The sequence below is a fragment of the Marmota flaviventris genome, chromosome 7, assembly GCF_047511675.1.
Source record: "Marmota flaviventris isolate mMarFla1 chromosome 7, mMarFla1.hap1, whole genome shotgun sequence".
Lineage (NCBI taxonomy): Eukaryota > Metazoa > Chordata > Mammalia > Rodentia > Sciuridae > Marmota > Marmota flaviventris.
Window position 1 is genome coordinate 88,933,107 of NC_092504.1, and position 18,352 is coordinate 88,951,458.

Below are 18,352 nucleotides of genomic sequence, written 5' to 3' on the forward strand. Positions count from 1 at the left end.
GAGGAGGGGAGCAGGAGGGAGGGACTTGGCGAAGGGCAAAGGCAGAGCAAGACTTAAAAGTGGGATGACCCTAGCTAGCTGATGCCACCAGTGACCTCCGACGCCCAGAGCCAGGGGACCCCTTGAGGGATAAACGGGAGGAAAGGCCAGAGAGCTGAGACAAGTCTCCGACTCCTGAAAGAGACGCACTGACCTCAAAGGGGAGACCCCTCGAGGTGCCCAGCACTCCGCTGCCATGTGCGAGCTATACAGCAAGCAGGACACGCTGGCGCTGCGAGGGAAGTACATCGGGTAAGGGCTACCCAGCCCGAAGGAAAGGTGCATGGGGTGGGAAAGCGTGCAAACAGCCGAAGCTGTACAGGAGAGTGAGAGAGAGACCTGCGCACCTAAGCTCCGCTGGGCTCCTGCCAGCGGGTGCGACGCCGCCCGCCTGCCGCGCTTGCGCACTCGCGCCCCCGCCTGCCTCTGCCCGCGCGGTGCTCCCTGGCGCAGCCGGCTAGCCCTGAAGCACCCGCATCTGGCTGCGCTGGGCGGAGGCGGTCGTGGGCAGGAGGCTGACGACAGGCGGCTGGAGGAGTTGGCGACCAGAGTTTACAGCCACTCGATGGATGGGCGCCGGCACGCCCACCCAACCCGAAAGCTTAAAATATGTGAACCCAGAAGTAGTTTTGGCAATGAAAACGAACTAATATTGACAATTTTTGTTTGAAACAAAAGGAGTGTGTGTGTCTTGCATGCTCGGTTAAGCCGTAAAGGGTTAATCTAGCCAGTGGAAAAACTCGAAACCACCTTCTGTCAGAAAAGCGGGCAGTTCAGTTAGCAGATGCCCATACTCAGCACCACCTAGGTCTCCAAGCTGTGCCCTCACTTCGAATATAAAATGCTGTGATCTCCCCAGTCTTCGTTGTTTTGCCCACATTATAAACGACTTGTGATATAATGGTGAGTGTACAAGATTGACCTGAGCTCTGTTCCTAGTTGGATGTCACCTTACCTCTGTGAACTCTTGTCAAATTCATTTCCTGTTTTATGAACATAGCTATAACATTCTGCTTTAGAGGAGCGAGCAAATGAAAATCAGGGTTAGCATTTGTGTTTTTTAAAAAAAATACATGTAAATATGAATGATTGATTAGAGGTATTAGCACTGACCTAGTAAGATCAGTTGTCAGCAGTATTGCAGTTGACTGCTGCAGCTGACTGGTGGGCACGAGAGGAGGGAAAAAGAACAGAAGGACACAAAAAAGAACAGAAGTAGTGTCCTCTTTCGGGGAAAGCTGTGCATTTTCTCATACTGAAGCTTCTAACCTCAAACAGGGAAGTTTCTAGATGGTTTAGGAGACTAGTTAGAGTTCAACCCCAAAATGGGATAAAAATGGCCAAATCTCCCCCTCCCAATAGCTGATCACCCACTTTTTCCTAATCACCCATTCTGTTAGTTTTCAATCCGATGTAATTAGATTCCACTGGAAATCTAATAGTTTCTGACATGATGAGCAGAACAAGTTCCATGGTGGGAGGAAAGTAGCTATGAACTGACTGAAGAATTTTTACCTGAAGTCTGATGGACAAGGTGGAAACTATGTTTAAAAGGCAAGGTGAAGTCTGGGGCTTTCAGTTCACATTCATAGCAAAAGGTTTTCTGTGGATCTTAACTAGTAGGTATAAACTAATAGTTGAGCTTGAATCAACAAGAAATTTCTCCTTAAATGTTATTTTCATTTTAGATTGTTTTAAAACTATCCTAGCTACTTTGGAGGCTGAGGCAGAAAGATTGCGAGTTGAAGGCCAGTCCAGGGAATTTAACAAGACCCTGCCTCAAAGTAAAAAAGAAAAAGGGCTAGAAATGTAGCTTAGTGAGTGAATGCCCCTGGGTTCAATCCTCAGTACTGCAAAACAAACAACTACCTCAGTGAGAGACTGAGGATGTAGGAATTCAGTGATAAAGTGCTATCCTTGCAACTGTTAGGCCCTGGCTTTAACTTCCAGCACTACAAAAATTAAAAATAAAAGCAAACTCTCTAGTAACAAATATACCAACCTGAAGCAATTTTAAAATCTGAAGTTGCTATACACAATAATCAATATACTCTCTTATTTAAGAATAGAAAATCCATTTGATATAGGACAAATTCCCTCAAAATATGTGGAAATAGAAGTTATCTACAAAATCTCCTTTATAATACTGAACTCTGTTATTTTTTTAAATTACCCCTATTGGTGCATTGTAATTATACATAATAGGAGGATTTTTGTTACATATTCATACATGCATATATCAATATAATTTGGTCAATACCACCCCCTCGGTAAGTTATTTTTATTTAGCTTTTAGTGCTGTTCATCTCTTTTTGGGGAGTGTTGGGGGTTACTAGGGATTGAATCCAGGGCACTTAATTATTGAGCCACATCCCCAGCCCTTGTTTTTTTGTTTTTGTTTTTGTTTTTGTTTTAATTTCTTACTGAATTGATAAGTCCTCACTAAATTGCTGAGGCTGGCTTTGAACTCACAATCCTCTTGCCTCAGCCTCCCAAGATGCTGGGATTACAGATGGGCACCATCGTGCCCTGCCTGTTTATGTCTTTATAGAGTAGATTGGAAGGAAAAAAAGAAGAGGCAAAGTCTACTTTCAAAATTTTTTTTCATTCACTAACCAGCTAATAAATCTTGATCAAGTTTCTTAAATTTTTCGTGCCTCAGTCCCCTCACTAATCAAAATGAGAACAACAATCCCTATTATATAGTGTTGTTGGATTAAATGAGATAATATTTGTGAAATATGTAATAGTTTCTGCCATACAGGAAGCATCAAAGAAAAACAAATTACTTTTTTTGTTTCAAAACAAAATTTCCCAAAGGAAAATTAGCTATTGATTTGTGTGATTAGAGCTATCTGCAAGTTAATGATTCTTGTGCCTCTAAACTGAATTGTCAAATCATGGCAAATTTAATATAACTACCATAAGAAATATGAGCAGTGGCATGAATGGGGGATTATGATAAAAGGTTTTCAGGCTGATAAGAAATGGAAAAGAAAAATTGCACGTCATCCAGGTTGTGTTTTCCCTTTCTTTTATGTAATGGTAGTTTTCCATTTAGAAGGACAAATACTGAGTTGTTCTGCCAGACCAAAGTATTTCCTTTGATTATTTCTAGGCCCTCTTGCGAAGTTTTCTTTGCTGCAGATCCCATCAAAATAGTGCGAGCCCAGAGGCAGTACATGTTCGATGAGAAAGGAGTACAGTACTTGGACTGCATCAACAATGTTGCCCATGGTAAATGTCCTGTCTTTGTAGTTCTTTGGAATAAGTGTTATGAAGCAGTTATTTATCTCAGGAATTGCAGTAGCTGCAGTCCCTTTGCTGAATGGGCGAATAAAGGGAAAAGTTATAGCTAAGTGTGGAAGAGAGAAGAGCTCAACTTTTGTCTTGCTTGCTTCAGAATTCCCCTCAAGTCCTGAGCACTTACAATTGTCACTTATTTCTTGGGCTTTGTCTAAATTTTAGTGGGACACTGTCACCCAGAAGTGTTCACAGCTGCCCTGAAACAGATGGAACTGCTAAATACAAACTCCCGATTCCTCCACGACAACATTGTTGAGTATGCCAAACGCCTCTCGGCCACCCTGCCCAAGAAGCTCTCTGTTTTCTATTTTACAAATTCAGGGTAAGTTTCTGGTTTCCTCCGCATCCTCATTTCAGTTAAATTCTACCTTCTCTCAAGTACACCTTTCCTTTTGATTCATGGTGGAGCGTGGATGTCTGAAAAATTTGGGTGAGATTCTCACCAGTCGCCAAGTGACCTCACATTAGCAACTGGACTTTCTGTTTCTTTTGTCTCTTGACTCTGAATCTTACTGGTCAAATGATGCTCCCCCCTTCAGGCAGTAGAGTAAGTCGTTAAAGAAGCAATAGGCCAGGATAGTTCTTTCAAAACAATAATGAATTTTAGCAAAGAAATAAATCTACTAAACAAGTTTTAACTTTTATATGATTTTTGATTCATTCATTTTCTTACAGAAGTTGAGTGTATTTCCCAAACATAAATGGAAGGAAGGAAGGAAAGAGAAGGAGGGGGAAAAAAAAACAGAAAAAAGGAAGGGGGTGGGGAAGGAGGAAAGGGGAAGTTCAAGTGAATAGGTACATTCCAACTTTTAAATTCTGTGAATTAGAATTATCATGTATCTATTTGCAAACTTGGAAAAGCTGTATATGCAGCAGAAATCCCATTTTTAAAGTTATCTATCTATCTATTTATCTATCTATCTATATGTATGTATTAAAATTAACTATTATAAATACTATAAATGTTTGATTATATGATTTTGTATGATTCACTTTTCCATAAGCTATTTTAAAACCAAACTTATAATCAGAATATTCTTTTTTTTCTTTGTAAAGAATTAAGAAGATAGTTTAGGATCTATTGTTATAAAGCAATCTTGCCTCTAATAAATGTGATAATTTTACTTTCATTTATAAAGCATTCCATGCTACTAAGTGACATTAGTCACAAAGAACACTGTCCCCAAAGACTGGATGCACATCTAGGACAAAGAATAATGGCCTTGGGGTTATACAGGCTTTAATATGAATCCTGACTCTACCTCTTATTAGTTGTAAAACCTTTTTCTGGTTGCTTAACCTCTCTGAGGCTCTTTCCTCATCTATACAAAGAAGACAAAGAAACTCCTGTGGAGTTGTTCTGAGAATAAATACTAGTAAGTATTCAACAAAATAAAGCAAACATTAAAGATTCCCCAAATGATTATTTTCTTCCTCCCTGTATGGGTAGTATATTTAGACTCTCTGAACCAGTTAGGGGGGAAATGACCTTCATGTCATAGACATTGATCCAATACAACAAGTTTGGTAGCCAGGCATGCACCCTCGGCCTCCCATTCCTCCTCCTGAGATCAGCTTAGTTAAGGCTTCCTAAGAAGTCCTCAAAGATAGGATAATGATGTCCATCTCATTCCACCATCTTTCCTCCTCTCATAACCCCTTCCCACATGTATGATTGCTCTACACCATGTATAACCAGAGAATTGAAATGTTGTGTTCCATTTGTGTACGATGAATTGAAATGCATTCTTCTGTCATGTATAACTAAGTAGAACAAATAAAAAATAAATAAATATTCTTAAAAAATATTCACCTAATGATGGGGCTGGACTAGACTTGAAATGGGCAGCAGGTCTGTGATTTTTACTGGGAAGCTTCTGTATGTCTCATTCTCTGTTGAAAACCTCTGGGAGACTTGGATTAGAGAGTGACATGAGATGGGTAAGATCGAAGAGGAAGAAAAGGACTTCTTACTACTTAATAAATTTCTGAAAAAATATAACCTTACAACTTTTGTAATTAACATTTTAAAATATTTTATAAAGAGATCATCACATTGACCCCTCTCTCTACTCTGTTATCTTACTAGATCTGAAGCCAATGACTTAGCTTTACGCCTGGCTCGGCAGTTCCGAGACCACCAAGATGTGATCACTCTGGACCAGTAAGTCTCAGACAGATTTCTAATCAAGAACCCCCCTCAGAGATAAAACTGTTCTGATCATATCTATACTAATACCATAAGCACATGTGGAAGAGGGCAGACACGTGGGACAATGTTTTTTAAATTCTGTATGAAGGTGTCAAGGCCAGCTTAAATCCAGAGGATAATTCTTTTCATACTGGCACATGGGGGAGGCTGCACTTGGTGCTAGGGAGGCTGTAGCCTCATGGGTTTTGCATGAATCAGGCTGAATTTTCACACAGTATTTATTTTGTCACTACTACATCTAACTCAGGCTTCTTTAAAAGAAAAATATTATTTGTTTCTTTTTCATGATTATCCATTGTAATTAATTTTAAAGGTAACAATTTAGAACAGATTTTTAAAGGAACCCATCAGCCAAGTAAGTTTGTGACAATTAAGTCACATTTAATCTTACCTCTCAAACTTGATTTATTACATTTTAAACAAGAAATTCGACAAGTTCTATATTTACTAGGGAGGTTTTTATTTTATTTTATTTTCTAACTTCCATCCCACAATCCTCAATTGCAGAGGGTGGAACTAATTATGTCCTTTATATTGTGCCCATCCTCCCATACCTATAGACAACTAATAATGTGTATCTTTCATTTTATTTCATGTAAAATGTGTATCTCTTTTAATTTTATAAAAATCAATTTGGGTCTCTTTTTCTGTTTCCACCTTTTATCCCTTGTCATTGTGTTTCAAGAACTCTTTGTTGCTAGGTGGACATCTGTTCTATTCTTCTGAGTGCTGTCCAATAGAAATACAATGTGAGCCATATAAGCACTTTAAAATGTTCTAGCAGTCATTATAAAAGGTATAATCCTTTCAATGTGCAATCAATATAAAAGATACTAAAACATCTTACATTCTTTTTTGCACTAAATATTGGAAGTCCAGTGTTGGTTTTGCACCCACAGGACATCTGAAATCAGACTAGCTACATTTCAAGCACCCAACAGCTACATGTGGGGAATGACTGTCACAGGAAATCTCAGTGCAATTCTAACTATCTGACAGCAGTCCCCAAATACAGATACTGTAACTGCCACCTTCCCCCAGCCACCACAAGCAACAGTGCTGCAACAAGCTTCCTCATACCTGTGCCCTTGATGTCCTTTCTGAGAATTTCTTAGGACACCAAGAAACAGGACTGCTGAGCCTTAGGGTACACTAGAAATGCTGTTAATTTGTCTAAATACTGTCACAGTTGTCTGCAAAATGGTAGCAGCATCCCACATAGAAGAGTTCCTATTTTCCACTAAAATTTATCACTAAAAATTTTCACTAATGTTTATCCAGCTAACTTTTTAAAATAATTTTTACCAGTCTAATAGATATAACATATCTCTCAGTGTCATCTTACTCTACATTTTTCTAATTATTAATCTGAGACTCTCTTCATATGCATCTTGTGGATTGGGTTTTTTACATATTTTTTAGAAATGTTTCTCCCCTTCTTCCCAATCCCCATCTCACCCCCCCACCCAGATTAGAAAGATGTTCTTCTATTTATTAACTATTTCTCATATTGAATCCACCTGGCCCCCACTTCCTTATCATTTATATATGGCTATACCTCTGAGCTCTGTTTCTCTTCTGGTGGTCTATACGTCCTTATTCTGATATCATACTAATTTTATTATGAAGACATTGTAACCTGTCTGATCTATGCTGGGGCAAGTTTTTTGCTTTATCTGTTCAAGAGCCTTTTGTAATTTCCTTTCCAGATCTGTCCATTATATTTCTGCAAAGAAAACAAGCAAAAAATATCATAGCCACTTGTGTTTTAAATGAGAGGAATTTCATGACCATTTGGTCACCACAATCTAAGTTTTTCTTGAACAGACCTCCTGTTCCTTCCTAATTACTGTTTGCCCAATATTTGCAACTGGACATCCTTCAGAAGTCATCCCAAACAGAAACACATGCCCATTCTTTGATATAAAGCAGTTGTCATTCACTCCCCAGTACTCCAAAGAAATAAAAACAAAAAAAAATTTAAAAATAAAGTTGTTCTCAAAATTTACCAGTATACAACTATCACATATATTTGAAAAATACATATGTATAGAATTTTGCATGAAGATATAGAAAACAATTTTTCATCTTTAGACAATCTAATTTAGCACTAGCAAAAAAATAATGTGATTTTCCCTACTGAAAAGAAACCACCTGAGGCCTTCCATGTATGAACAAATTAAATGGCCAGAGTCATCATGAAAAATTAGATCTTACACAGTTAAACCTGGCATCAATGTGGATGGATGTATAGGGGTAATAAGCAACACTATTTTTTATACATTAGAAAAGCATCCTTCCAGAGAAATCTTGGTTACTATTCTTTTTCTTTTCAGTGCTTACCATGGTCACTTATCATCTTTAATTGAGATCAGTCCATATAAATTTCGGAAGGGCAAAGATGTCAAGAAAGAGTTTGTTCATGTGGTAAGTATCTGACAATCTTAGAATCAGAACACTAGTACTAGAAAAATGCCTAGTGATAATCTAGCTCAACATCATCAAAATGAAACCAAGGCCTGGCAGTGTGGTACATGCCTGTAATCTCAGCTATTCAGGAGGCTGAGGCAGGAGAATCTCAAGTTCAAGTTCAGCCTAGGCAACTTAATAAGACCCCGTCTTAAAATGAAAATTTTAAAGGACTGGGGATACAGCTCAGTGGTAAAGCCCTCCTGGGTTCAATCCTCAATAGTGAAATGAAAGAAGGAAAGAGGGAAGGAAGGAAAGAAAGAAGGAAACCATAAAAAAGAAAAGTAAGATCTAGAATAGTTACATGACTTGCTAAAGTCTAAGGACTAGAGACCAAATGTGGCTTTAGTTCACTGGTGAGTATCATCACAGGCAAATTAGTACAGTACTACAATATGTTGTTCACAGCTGTCATTTCATTTTTCTTGCTCCTTGATCAATTACTTTTTATACCACTCATGCCAATTTAAAATTCAGAGTTAAATTGAGTTTGCATGACTTATAAAATTTATTCTATTGCTACATTATTATATAGATTAATTTAAAAGACAAATAAAGAAACCAAGTTGAGAAACAGTGAAATCCATTTGGTGTGTTTGTTAACCGAGGATCCGAAGGCTTTCTTAAAACTATTATTCATATCTGAAGACAGTGCTGAGGCACTCTTTATATTTCTGAATGATTCATATGAATAATATAGTTGATAAGTGTTGATTCATTTTAAATATAGAATGTTTAATATGGTTTCCATTCATGGACATTTTTGTGTGATATAATTATACTTGTTGATTTGAATTTGCTACTTATGTGAATAGAAACAAAGTTTCATTTATAAGGTTCTGAAAGCAAATCCAAGCTCCTGTTCATAATTCACAGAGGTCATTTCTTCACAGAATTCAGAAATGCTAAGGAAAAAGAACAGAAAAACCTAGAGTCACTTAACTCAACATGATCAACTTACTCCCATGCCCTTGTGGGGAAATGCTTTTTTAAAAAAGTTTATTCAAGAGGTAAATGATGAGAAGCTGAATCATGTGATGTTTTCAGGCACCAACTCCAGATATTTACAGAGGAAAATATACAGAAGACCACTCAGACCCAGCCAGTGCTTATGCAGATGAAGTGAGGAAGATTATTGAAGAAGCTCATAACAATGGAAGGAAGGTTGGCTTTTTCAAACACATTAACATCTTTTATAAAAGGGATTGAAACTGTAATTCACAGTAGAGAAGAGAAAGGATTAGATCTGAATTCCCTTTCTGTGCTTCTCTGGCTACATTTTCACTTGGTTCATGTTGAGAGGGGAAAAAAGCATGATTACAGTCACACCTCTGACTGTCTACTAATACTTATTCTGGAAATGCAAACACCATCCTCATTGAAGTAGTAGCCTACTTCTGACCTCTTCAGTGGTATGCAGGGTCTGGTCCAGAGGGATTGGGGATGAGAGAATTAAGAAAGGTGATAAACCAGGGAAAACTCTTCTGAGATGAATGAACACAGGGGTTAACATAGGGTGAAGGGACAGAGTGGCCCTGGAGTCTCAGGATCAATGTAGACTTCCCACAGGGCTCTTCCATGGACATAGTTCAAGCTTTCTTAAGTTATACTGCCTGGGCTTGGTCTGCACCTGGGTAAGCCAAGGCAGAAAAATGTCCTTCCAATATGGGCCTGAACTTCAGAAACAGAGTCCTCAAAAAGTTTAATTTTTTTTTTTAGTCTTTATCCTACTGTATTCAGCTTCAACATCAATTCTCAGCCAATTTGGGGGTTATTTATGTAGGTATTTGATGCAACTTGATAATATTTTGCCTTTAAACTGGCTTAGGGCATAGATGTAGCAATTCAAAAAGAAAACTCCTTAATTTAAAAAAGTGGTTTACTTTTTCCAATTAACTTAAATTTTTTTGTCATTATGACTAGAGAGCCATTCACATTTCTCAACTATTTCTTCTTATTTGTCCATTTTTCATATCCTCTTTTGAGACATCTCTATGTAGATATACCTAAAGCTCTAGCTATGCTGGGGAGCTTTATACTTTCTCTTCAAATAAAGCCTATACCTCTTTACATACACGATGGTAGTCAATGCTTTCAGAGAAAAAAAAATTACATTATAACTAGTCATATAGGCCTTTTGTCACTGTAAGAGAATCTGGATAAGTTTTTGAAAATATTAGCATTCGGTAGGTCCCCAAACCTAATGGGGGTTAATGCTGTTATGTTAACAATGCTAAAGGCAATGAGAAAATACAAGATGGGTGCTTCTGAATGATGTGCTGGCAGACCCATGGAATTTTAGGTTAGAAATCTCTGGAGTCCAACAGGCTTATTCTGTAGCTAATACCTGACAGTGCTAACAAGTGAAGAACTTAACCCAAGATGATACAGTTGTGAAGGAGTAGTTTGAACTAGACCCTTGGTTCTCTTGATTTATCTGATGTTCTTCTTGCATGTTCTCTTCTTACTTGAGCAGTCTCTATTTCCTACTTTTTCCTTAGTCTCTAAAATACTTCATATATAGTTCCTACTGTGAGTTGCTTAACTGTGAGGGAAGTGTAGCTCAGGGCAAGACCTAGAAAATACAGTAGAGGCTAACAATCACATATGGCCACAAGCCACCATTAGGCCAATTCTAGCTTCAAGAAGTCCTATTTCACCAAGCTGGCTAAAAAGTGCCATGGTGATGCCTTGGAAACCTTGGTAAAAGTTTAGAGGGTCTTCTCAAAGCATCAGTCTTTTTCAGATCATCCTAACAATGAAGCCACTGCACTTAATGATGAAGAAATGGGAATTCCCTCTCATCTTCTCCATTTCTCTTGGTAGCTTGATGGGTACCCTAGAATTTCAACAACTAATAAGATCATTTGCTTTTCTAGCATAGACACCTTTTGTTTTTAATCAAAAGGCTGACCTGCCACTTAACAACAGTTCTATTCCTAGCCACTTTTTAAATAACCAGCTCTATAAGCAATCCTCTTTCTTAGGGGGTTAGAGGGGGACCTAATAGACTGTGACTCCATCTTCTCTTGTATAGATTGCTGCCTTTATTGCTGAATCCATGCAGAGTTGTGGCGGACAAATAATCCCTCCAGCAGGCTACTTCCAGAAAGTGGCAGAGTATGTACTTGACGTGGGCACCATTGGTCAGACTGAGGGCACTGTGACAATTCTCTAGGGCCATATTGGTTGCCAATACATTAAAGTACTCCCAGTTAGCTGGTAAATAGCCACTCCTGAGTGCCTGCCATCCCAGGACTCTCGGATGCCCCCCTTTTTCTTCCCCAAGATCCAGAAAATAAAGGGTTTGCATATGGCCCAGCAGAGCTGTCTCCAGAACTCTGTGCAAGTCCCTCATCTGGCATCCTGTCTGACTGGCTGGCACCTAAGCCTTACCAATTAGTAAAAATCTGAAGATTAACCCTGCTAAAAACTACTCATTCAATTCTTTCTCTTTCCGCTTAAAACACTGCAAAATAGCTTACTTTAAGCAGCACATACGCATTAACAGTGTGGAATATATCCAATCTAGAAATTGTATTATTATATTGTAACATGTGTGTGGGATTCTGAATATTTTCAATACACATCAAGGCTTCAGGTTAACAATGCTTTTTTGTCTTAAATAATCTACATCTTTTTTCCACTATTTTAAAAATTATTTTTTATGTTTATATTTTGTAATAATCTATAAATTTATGTGTAGGTCTGGGGACACTTGATAATCTGAAGGCATTAAAGTACACCTTTGCTTTTCAGATATGTACACAGAGCAGGGGGAGTGTTCATAGCTGACGAAGTTCAGGTAGGCTTTGGCCGAGTTGGAAAACATTTCTGGAGCTTCCAAATGCATGGTGAGGACTTTGTTCCAGATATTGTCACAATGGGAAAACCCATGGGCAATGGCCACCCAATGGCATGCGTAGTGACAACCAAAGAAATTGCAGAAGCCTTCAACAACGCTGGGGTGGAGTATTTCAATACGGTAAATTTTGGACTACCACTTTAACATTTTTTTTCATTTAAATATTGTTTTATTAAATCTACAAAAATTCCAACTTTGTAAATAATCAAAGGACACAACTTAAAACAGCAACTAGATAGCATTTGTTCTAATCCATTCATTACGATATAAGAGATTATTATAATACTTAATGCTGAGCAGAGTGGGATAAGACAACTGCTTAACATACTATGGATGAGAGAATAAATAGATAGATGATTCTAGAACTGTATTTCCCAGGAAGAAACAAATGTTCAACAAATGTTACAAATGTTCAAACCCTACTGACACCTGATCTCAAGTCTAGAAATTTGTACTAAAAATGCTCCTTATATGGCTATTGACTAAAATGTAAAAATGTGAGAAAACTTAAGTATTTAACAATAAGGACATGACTAAAAATTCTACAACTTTAATTCTAAGAGGGAAAAATAATGCATGTTCCTACACTTTTTGCCAGTGTAGTAAAGATTAAGACTGTTTCACCTCGCCAAACCAAATTTTATTGTATATAGCACAGCATTCCTTATACTTTTCTGATGTGTCTTTTTCTTCCTAAAACAGCCTTATTAATTTTTCCAGTAATAGTTGGCTATCCTGTTAAACTTTGACAGTTAGAATATATTCACAAACAATATGATCTTTTTGTATCATGATTAAAATTCCCAAGAGACTTTTAAAGTATTTAGATGATTCAGTATTATAAATGTTTTACAACTATCATAAGAGATAGTAAATTTTTATCTTTGGGAAATTCTATTTACATGGCTTTACTCCCCAAAGTTTTAAGCTTTAGCCTTGGAAAAGTCATTGTGGATTGTACAATATGTATACAAAATTTGTGAAAAGCTAAAAGTAAGAATCAAAGGACATAAATTATCCAGAGAAAATGATATTGCTTAGCTATTTTTACTCAGCTCTTCAAGGGTAGAAAGCTCAAATTCCTTCACTAAATCATACTCTGAAACCCTTCATTTATAATATGATGTCTTTTTGTTTTTGTTTGGATGAAACAATACATTCCTTGATAATCCTTCATACCAGTTATGCAGCATGCAAAATATATTCTGGAATGAATTTCCACTCAATCCTAAATAAATAGAATCATACTGTATTCTAAATCTGAGAAATTAATATTGTAGGATAAAATGTTATTAAAATCATATTTTCACTTATGAATGTGGAAGCTAAATTTCTCATAGATGAAGCAATATCACTAATTCAATGGTTCTGTCTTTCTTCTGAAGTATGGAGGAAATCCAGTGTCCTGTGCTGTCGGTTTGGCTGTCCTGGATATCATTGAAAAGGAAAACCTCCAGGGAAATGCTATGAAAGTAGGAAATTACCTTATTGAGTTACTGAATAAGCTGAAGACTAAGCACACTTTGATAGGCAATATTAGGTATGTTTATTATGAAGTTGTCTTCTAGTTATTTGTTTTTCCAAAATAGAAGCTTATATTTTACATTATAAATTTAAAATAAAGTATATAAAACTAAATCTAGAAAACACTGAGAAACAGAATGCAAAAATCATTCTTCTTTCAAATACAGATAACATCACTGTTAATATTTGTGTGTATATCTTTCCTTTCATCCTTTTTCTTTTTTATAAATCTAGCATAATTTCAGCTCCCCAAAAAATGAAATGAAGACATTTAAGGTAATTCTAAACAATCTATGCAAAATTATTTTACATGTCCTCCTAGAAAGTTGGATATTTTTCAGATACATATGGATATCTACCAATATAAATATCCTGAGAAACTAAATGGCATGAAAAGGTTGTTTTAAGTCCTTTCCTTTTATAATTGAGAAAAAAAAGTCATGGAAAAACTGTGTCAAAAACTAGAATTACCCATGAACACTGGGTTGGTTAAAAATCAATAACAATTACACTTCAAGGGTATCACATTCAGCTTTAAACTAAACTGAATTTTGGGGACAGTGTTAATTTTTTGTGACAGTGCAGTGTTCTCTAGAATGTGTGTCAAGTTTTTCTTCCCCACATTCCCAGGGGCATCGGCCTTTTTATCGGGATTGACTTAGTGAAGGACCATGAGGAAAGAACCCCGGCCACAGCAGAAGCCCAGCATGTCATCTACAAGTAAATTCACCTCCACATCTTTTGGTACCTTGGCCCACTTGAAAGCTTGTTTCACTTACTCTCACCTCTCCAAATTTAAGACACATGCAGTTTATAAATGTGGGCTTCTTGAATGCAGAGTATATTTCTGCACTGTGTTCCCATGGTCCTTAAGCAATCTTAGCTGTCATTCATATACACTCACATATATTTTCTACACTAATTAGGATGAAAGAAAAACGAGTACTGCTCAGTGTCGATGGACCTCATAGAAATGTGCTTAAAATAAAACCACCCATGTGCTTCACTGAAGAAAATGCAAAGTTTATGGTGGACCAACTCGATGGGATTTTAACAGGTGGGTACACAGATATTTAAGATGTCTCTTTGCCTCCTCCTCAAAACTCACTGCCTCCCCCACAGCCTCAGCCTCAGCCATCCATGACCATGAACATCTTGTGTCCATGATGGAAGTGAGGGAGGACAATGTATAACTTTCCATTTGGAACTAGAAACAGCTGAAAAATAACAACTACATAGGCTCTTAGTTAAATCAAAATTTTCAGTTTATACTCACACAACTTCAGATCTAAGTTTTGACTGAAATAGCACACTTCTATTTTTATTGTTTATTTTTACTTTAAATAACTAGGATATTAGCCAGGCACTGTGGCATATGCCTGTAATCCCAACTACTTGGGGAGGCTCAGACAGGAAAATTCTAAGTTCAAAACCAGCCTGGGTAACTTAGACCATATCTTAAAATAAAAAATACAAAAGGTTGGAGATGTAGCTCAGTGTTAGAATTCCACTGGGTTCAATCTCCAGTCACATACACACGAAGGGGAAGGCAAAGGAGAAGGAGAAGGATTTTAAAACTGAATGTCTTCATTACATCATGTACTACAAATACCACAGCATATAGTTTTCAGCACAGTACCATTAAAACACCTAAAACATTTTAATAAAAATTATAGTCTACAGGTTAGCAATTTTTATTACATGCCGAATTGTTTGACTTTGTGTGTTTAAGATTTAATTTTTTCTTTTCATTGAAATAATATTTGAAATATTTGTTAAAATATCTTGGTTTATTCCAATTTAATTTTTTACTTTTGTTTATCATTCAGAATTATAGCCTATCATGGGAATTTGTCTTTATTTACTCATATTATGCTATTAGGTAAATTTGTTTTTCTGTTATGAACATAAATTGGGTTAGAAAGTAAATAAGCCCTGGGGCTGAGGTTGTGGCTCAGTGGTAGAGTGCTCAAGTAGCATGCATAAGACCACATAACAATAAAATAAAGATATTGTGTCTACCTAAAACTAAAAAATAAATATTAAAAAAAGAAAGTAAATAAGCACTATAAATCCATGTTGAATATCATAAAGCACTATTGAAAAGTTCATTCATTTCTGTTGTTGCTTTTAGTTATATTTTTAAGATTCAACTTCCTGCTTATTTCTCACCTTTCAGGGTTAGAATAAGGCTGAGAATCCAGGAATCAATATAACATATGAAATCTATAATTAATGTTTAGAAACGTGAGAGTTAGCCTGTTCACAATAGGATAACTGTCTGGACTCAGAAACTGTGCTCACACCTAAACATGGCAAGCATTCCTTAGGAGCCTGTGTGTCCTCAGTCCGCCTACTGCCCCTGGAAGAAAGGATATAGGTTGGGAAAGCAGAAGCCAACTCAGGACTTGAGTATCATTTGCAGTGGGACAGAAAAAAAAATTGTTCTAATAAAAATTTTAAGCCAGAAGTTTTAATAGTGATGCTTTTTTTTTTGGTATCATAGCTCAAACCTAAGGGTGCTTAACCACTGTGGAACATCCCCAGCCCTTTTAATTTTTTTTATTTTGAGACAGGGTCTCACCAGGTTACTTACAGCCTTGCTAAATTGCTGAAGCTGGCTTTGAACCTGCAATCTTCCTGCCTCAGACTCCTGAGCCATTAGGAATACAGGCATGCACTACCATGCCTGACAGTAGTGATACTTTTTTAAACACACTTGCCTCTGCATTCTTTAGAATAAAGATATTCTGATGGACACCAAAAGTTTTTTTTAAGAATTTTTCTGTTATCTGTCTTTTCCATGATATCTTCCTTGATTTAGCTATAGAAGAAGCCATGCAAGCCAAAACTCAAAGTGTGATCCCTGAGAATACCCCGTGCAGAACAAAGGTAAGAGTCGGCTACTTTATTTGTAGGGGGAAAATGTAAAGCTTTGGGAATTTAAGAAAAAAAAATTGCAAAACTTAAAATGACTTGTACAGTGGCTACTAGAACAAAACAAGCCCAGGCTAGGATTGGCTTGTTGTTGCAAATTTGAGTGCACAATTAAATTTCCAAAGTCTATATCACAGTATTTGAGAGAAATAAAGCAAAAGATCCATTCTTACAGGATCATTTCTATAACACACACACACACACACACACACACACACACGGAATATCCTCTGCCTGAAAAGAGAGCGTTCAAAATATAGAGAGAGATGGTAACAAATGACCTAAGCTGCATAACCGCCTCTGGTTCCCACGCATTGCTCTTTACCATCAGCAGAGGCGTTTGTAGTGTGGCTCCACAGTGCCAGAGCGTGGTTCTGAAATGAACTGAAGTGGAAGCTTCTAAACGCAGCCGGGGAATCATCTGGCACTAAGTGGCCTAGTTTCTGCATTTGATGTTTCTAGCACAGGGGCCTTTCCATTTTCTTCCCAAGCTGCCCAGGGTGTGAGAAAGAGCACCCTGGGTTGGGAAACAAAAAGGCAAAAACTTGAGAGGTTTTGTTGCATAACTTGTTATTTGTTTGTGACTTAGATGCGTGAAGGAACACTCAGTGCCCAGAGGCCGCCCGCACATCCAGTGCAGTCAGCAGAGTCTTTTCCATGATGAAAAACACTGGGCTGTTTGAGTGAGAGCAAATGATTTGCTAATGGGAATGTTTCTGTCTCTTCACTCAACACAGGAATATAGGAATCCATTTTTATATGAAGTTCAAGAGTAGTTTTTCAAGTCTGAGATAGAATCATAGCTGCAAAAACACATTGACCAAGCACTGAAAAGCATCCTGCAAAAACAAAAGTTCATCACAGGAAATCCCTTTCCAGAGTTAGCAAAATCAACACACATGTATGAAATTTTGACTTAGAGTCCCAGATCTTATGTTGCCATCACATTTCAAATGTCTACTGAAGATACTAATAAGGGAGTTAGAGAGGAACAATCAATATTACTTTGTCTTGTTCTTTTTTCCATGGGGTTTGAGTGTGTTCGTCTGTTAAGTAGGTCTTGCAAAGGTTGGGCTGGTGCAGCGGTGAGAGTTTTGTGTGTCTGTCTTGCAGATGCACAAGGATGCACATGTGGAATTGCTCAGTGACAGCATCAATGACCCCACAGAAAATCCCAGCAGAAAGAGAAATGGAATGTGCACAAATAAGCATTCACTGCTCAGTAAAAGGCTCAAGACATGAAAGATTAGTATAATGAAGTCATCATTTTCCAGAGTTGCAGAGAATGAATGGATACGTCTCATCTCTTTGTAGTTCTATTGTACTATCTACAGGTAGAGTTTTCATTCAGTTTAGATTTGTAAGGAAAAAGGTAAATGAGTAATAATAATACACCAAGTGCAATTAAACTAAGCCAAGATTACTAATTCATTCTCTAGCCTATTAATTCCTTACTTGAGATTTCTGAAGTTACTTAACTTATTCTTCTAAATTTAAGTTTGCAAATACAAAACTAAGATGGCAGTTTTACCTCTCAGGTTTCAATGTTTGAAATTAAAGAACTGAATATAATAGATTCTTAACTTTGGAGACTTGTGCATTAAATATGAATTCTATAATGGTTTAACATAAAAATATATTTATGGGCTGTAATAAATAAAAGATGATGTACATTTAAAAATTTACTAGGAAAGTGTTTAACCTTCTTTTGCAGAGAATGTTAAAGGTTGGGGTGCAAAAAATCAAAGTCATGTAGAAAAAAATCATATGCTGCAAATATTAAAATGTAAATGAATAATAACCTCTGGTGGGAGACTTAGTTAATCATCACCCTGTGGAGACAGGGAGGGGAACAAGAAGCATACACAAACGCTCATCTGGGTGTTTCTGGAACAGCAGCAGTAGCCAAAGCACAGCCTTTAGAGTCTGGAGACTTCAGCTCTGTCTACTAAAAAATTGTGTTACCTTGACCTTTTAACCCATCACCTTCCTCTATCACA

General features: G+C 37.2%; 1 protein-coding gene across 2 annotated transcripts; it reads left to right on the forward strand.

The window, feature by feature from the left end:
• The first annotated feature begins 235 nt into the window (after positions 1-235).
• Positions 236-17,594, forward strand: Etnppl (ethanolamine-phosphate phospho-lyase). Of its 2 annotated transcripts, none has more exons than XM_027935461.2 (13): positions 236-291; positions 3,158-3,276; positions 3,508-3,667; positions 5,435-5,509; positions 7,894-7,984; positions 9,074-9,190; positions 11,064-11,146; positions 11,786-12,011; positions 13,277-13,431; positions 14,046-14,135; positions 14,342-14,472; positions 16,240-16,307; positions 17,466-17,594. In XM_027935461.2, the coding sequence occupies exons 1-13, from the start codon at positions 236-238 to the stop codon at positions 17,592-17,594; spliced, it is 1,500 nt and encodes a 499-aa protein (XP_027791262.1). The 2 variants fall into 2 exon arrangements, with proteins under 2 accessions (XP_027791262.1, XP_027791263.1); XM_027935462.2 differs by having other exon boundaries at positions 3,526-3,667.
• The last annotated feature ends 758 nt before the right edge of the window (positions 17,595-18,352 follow it).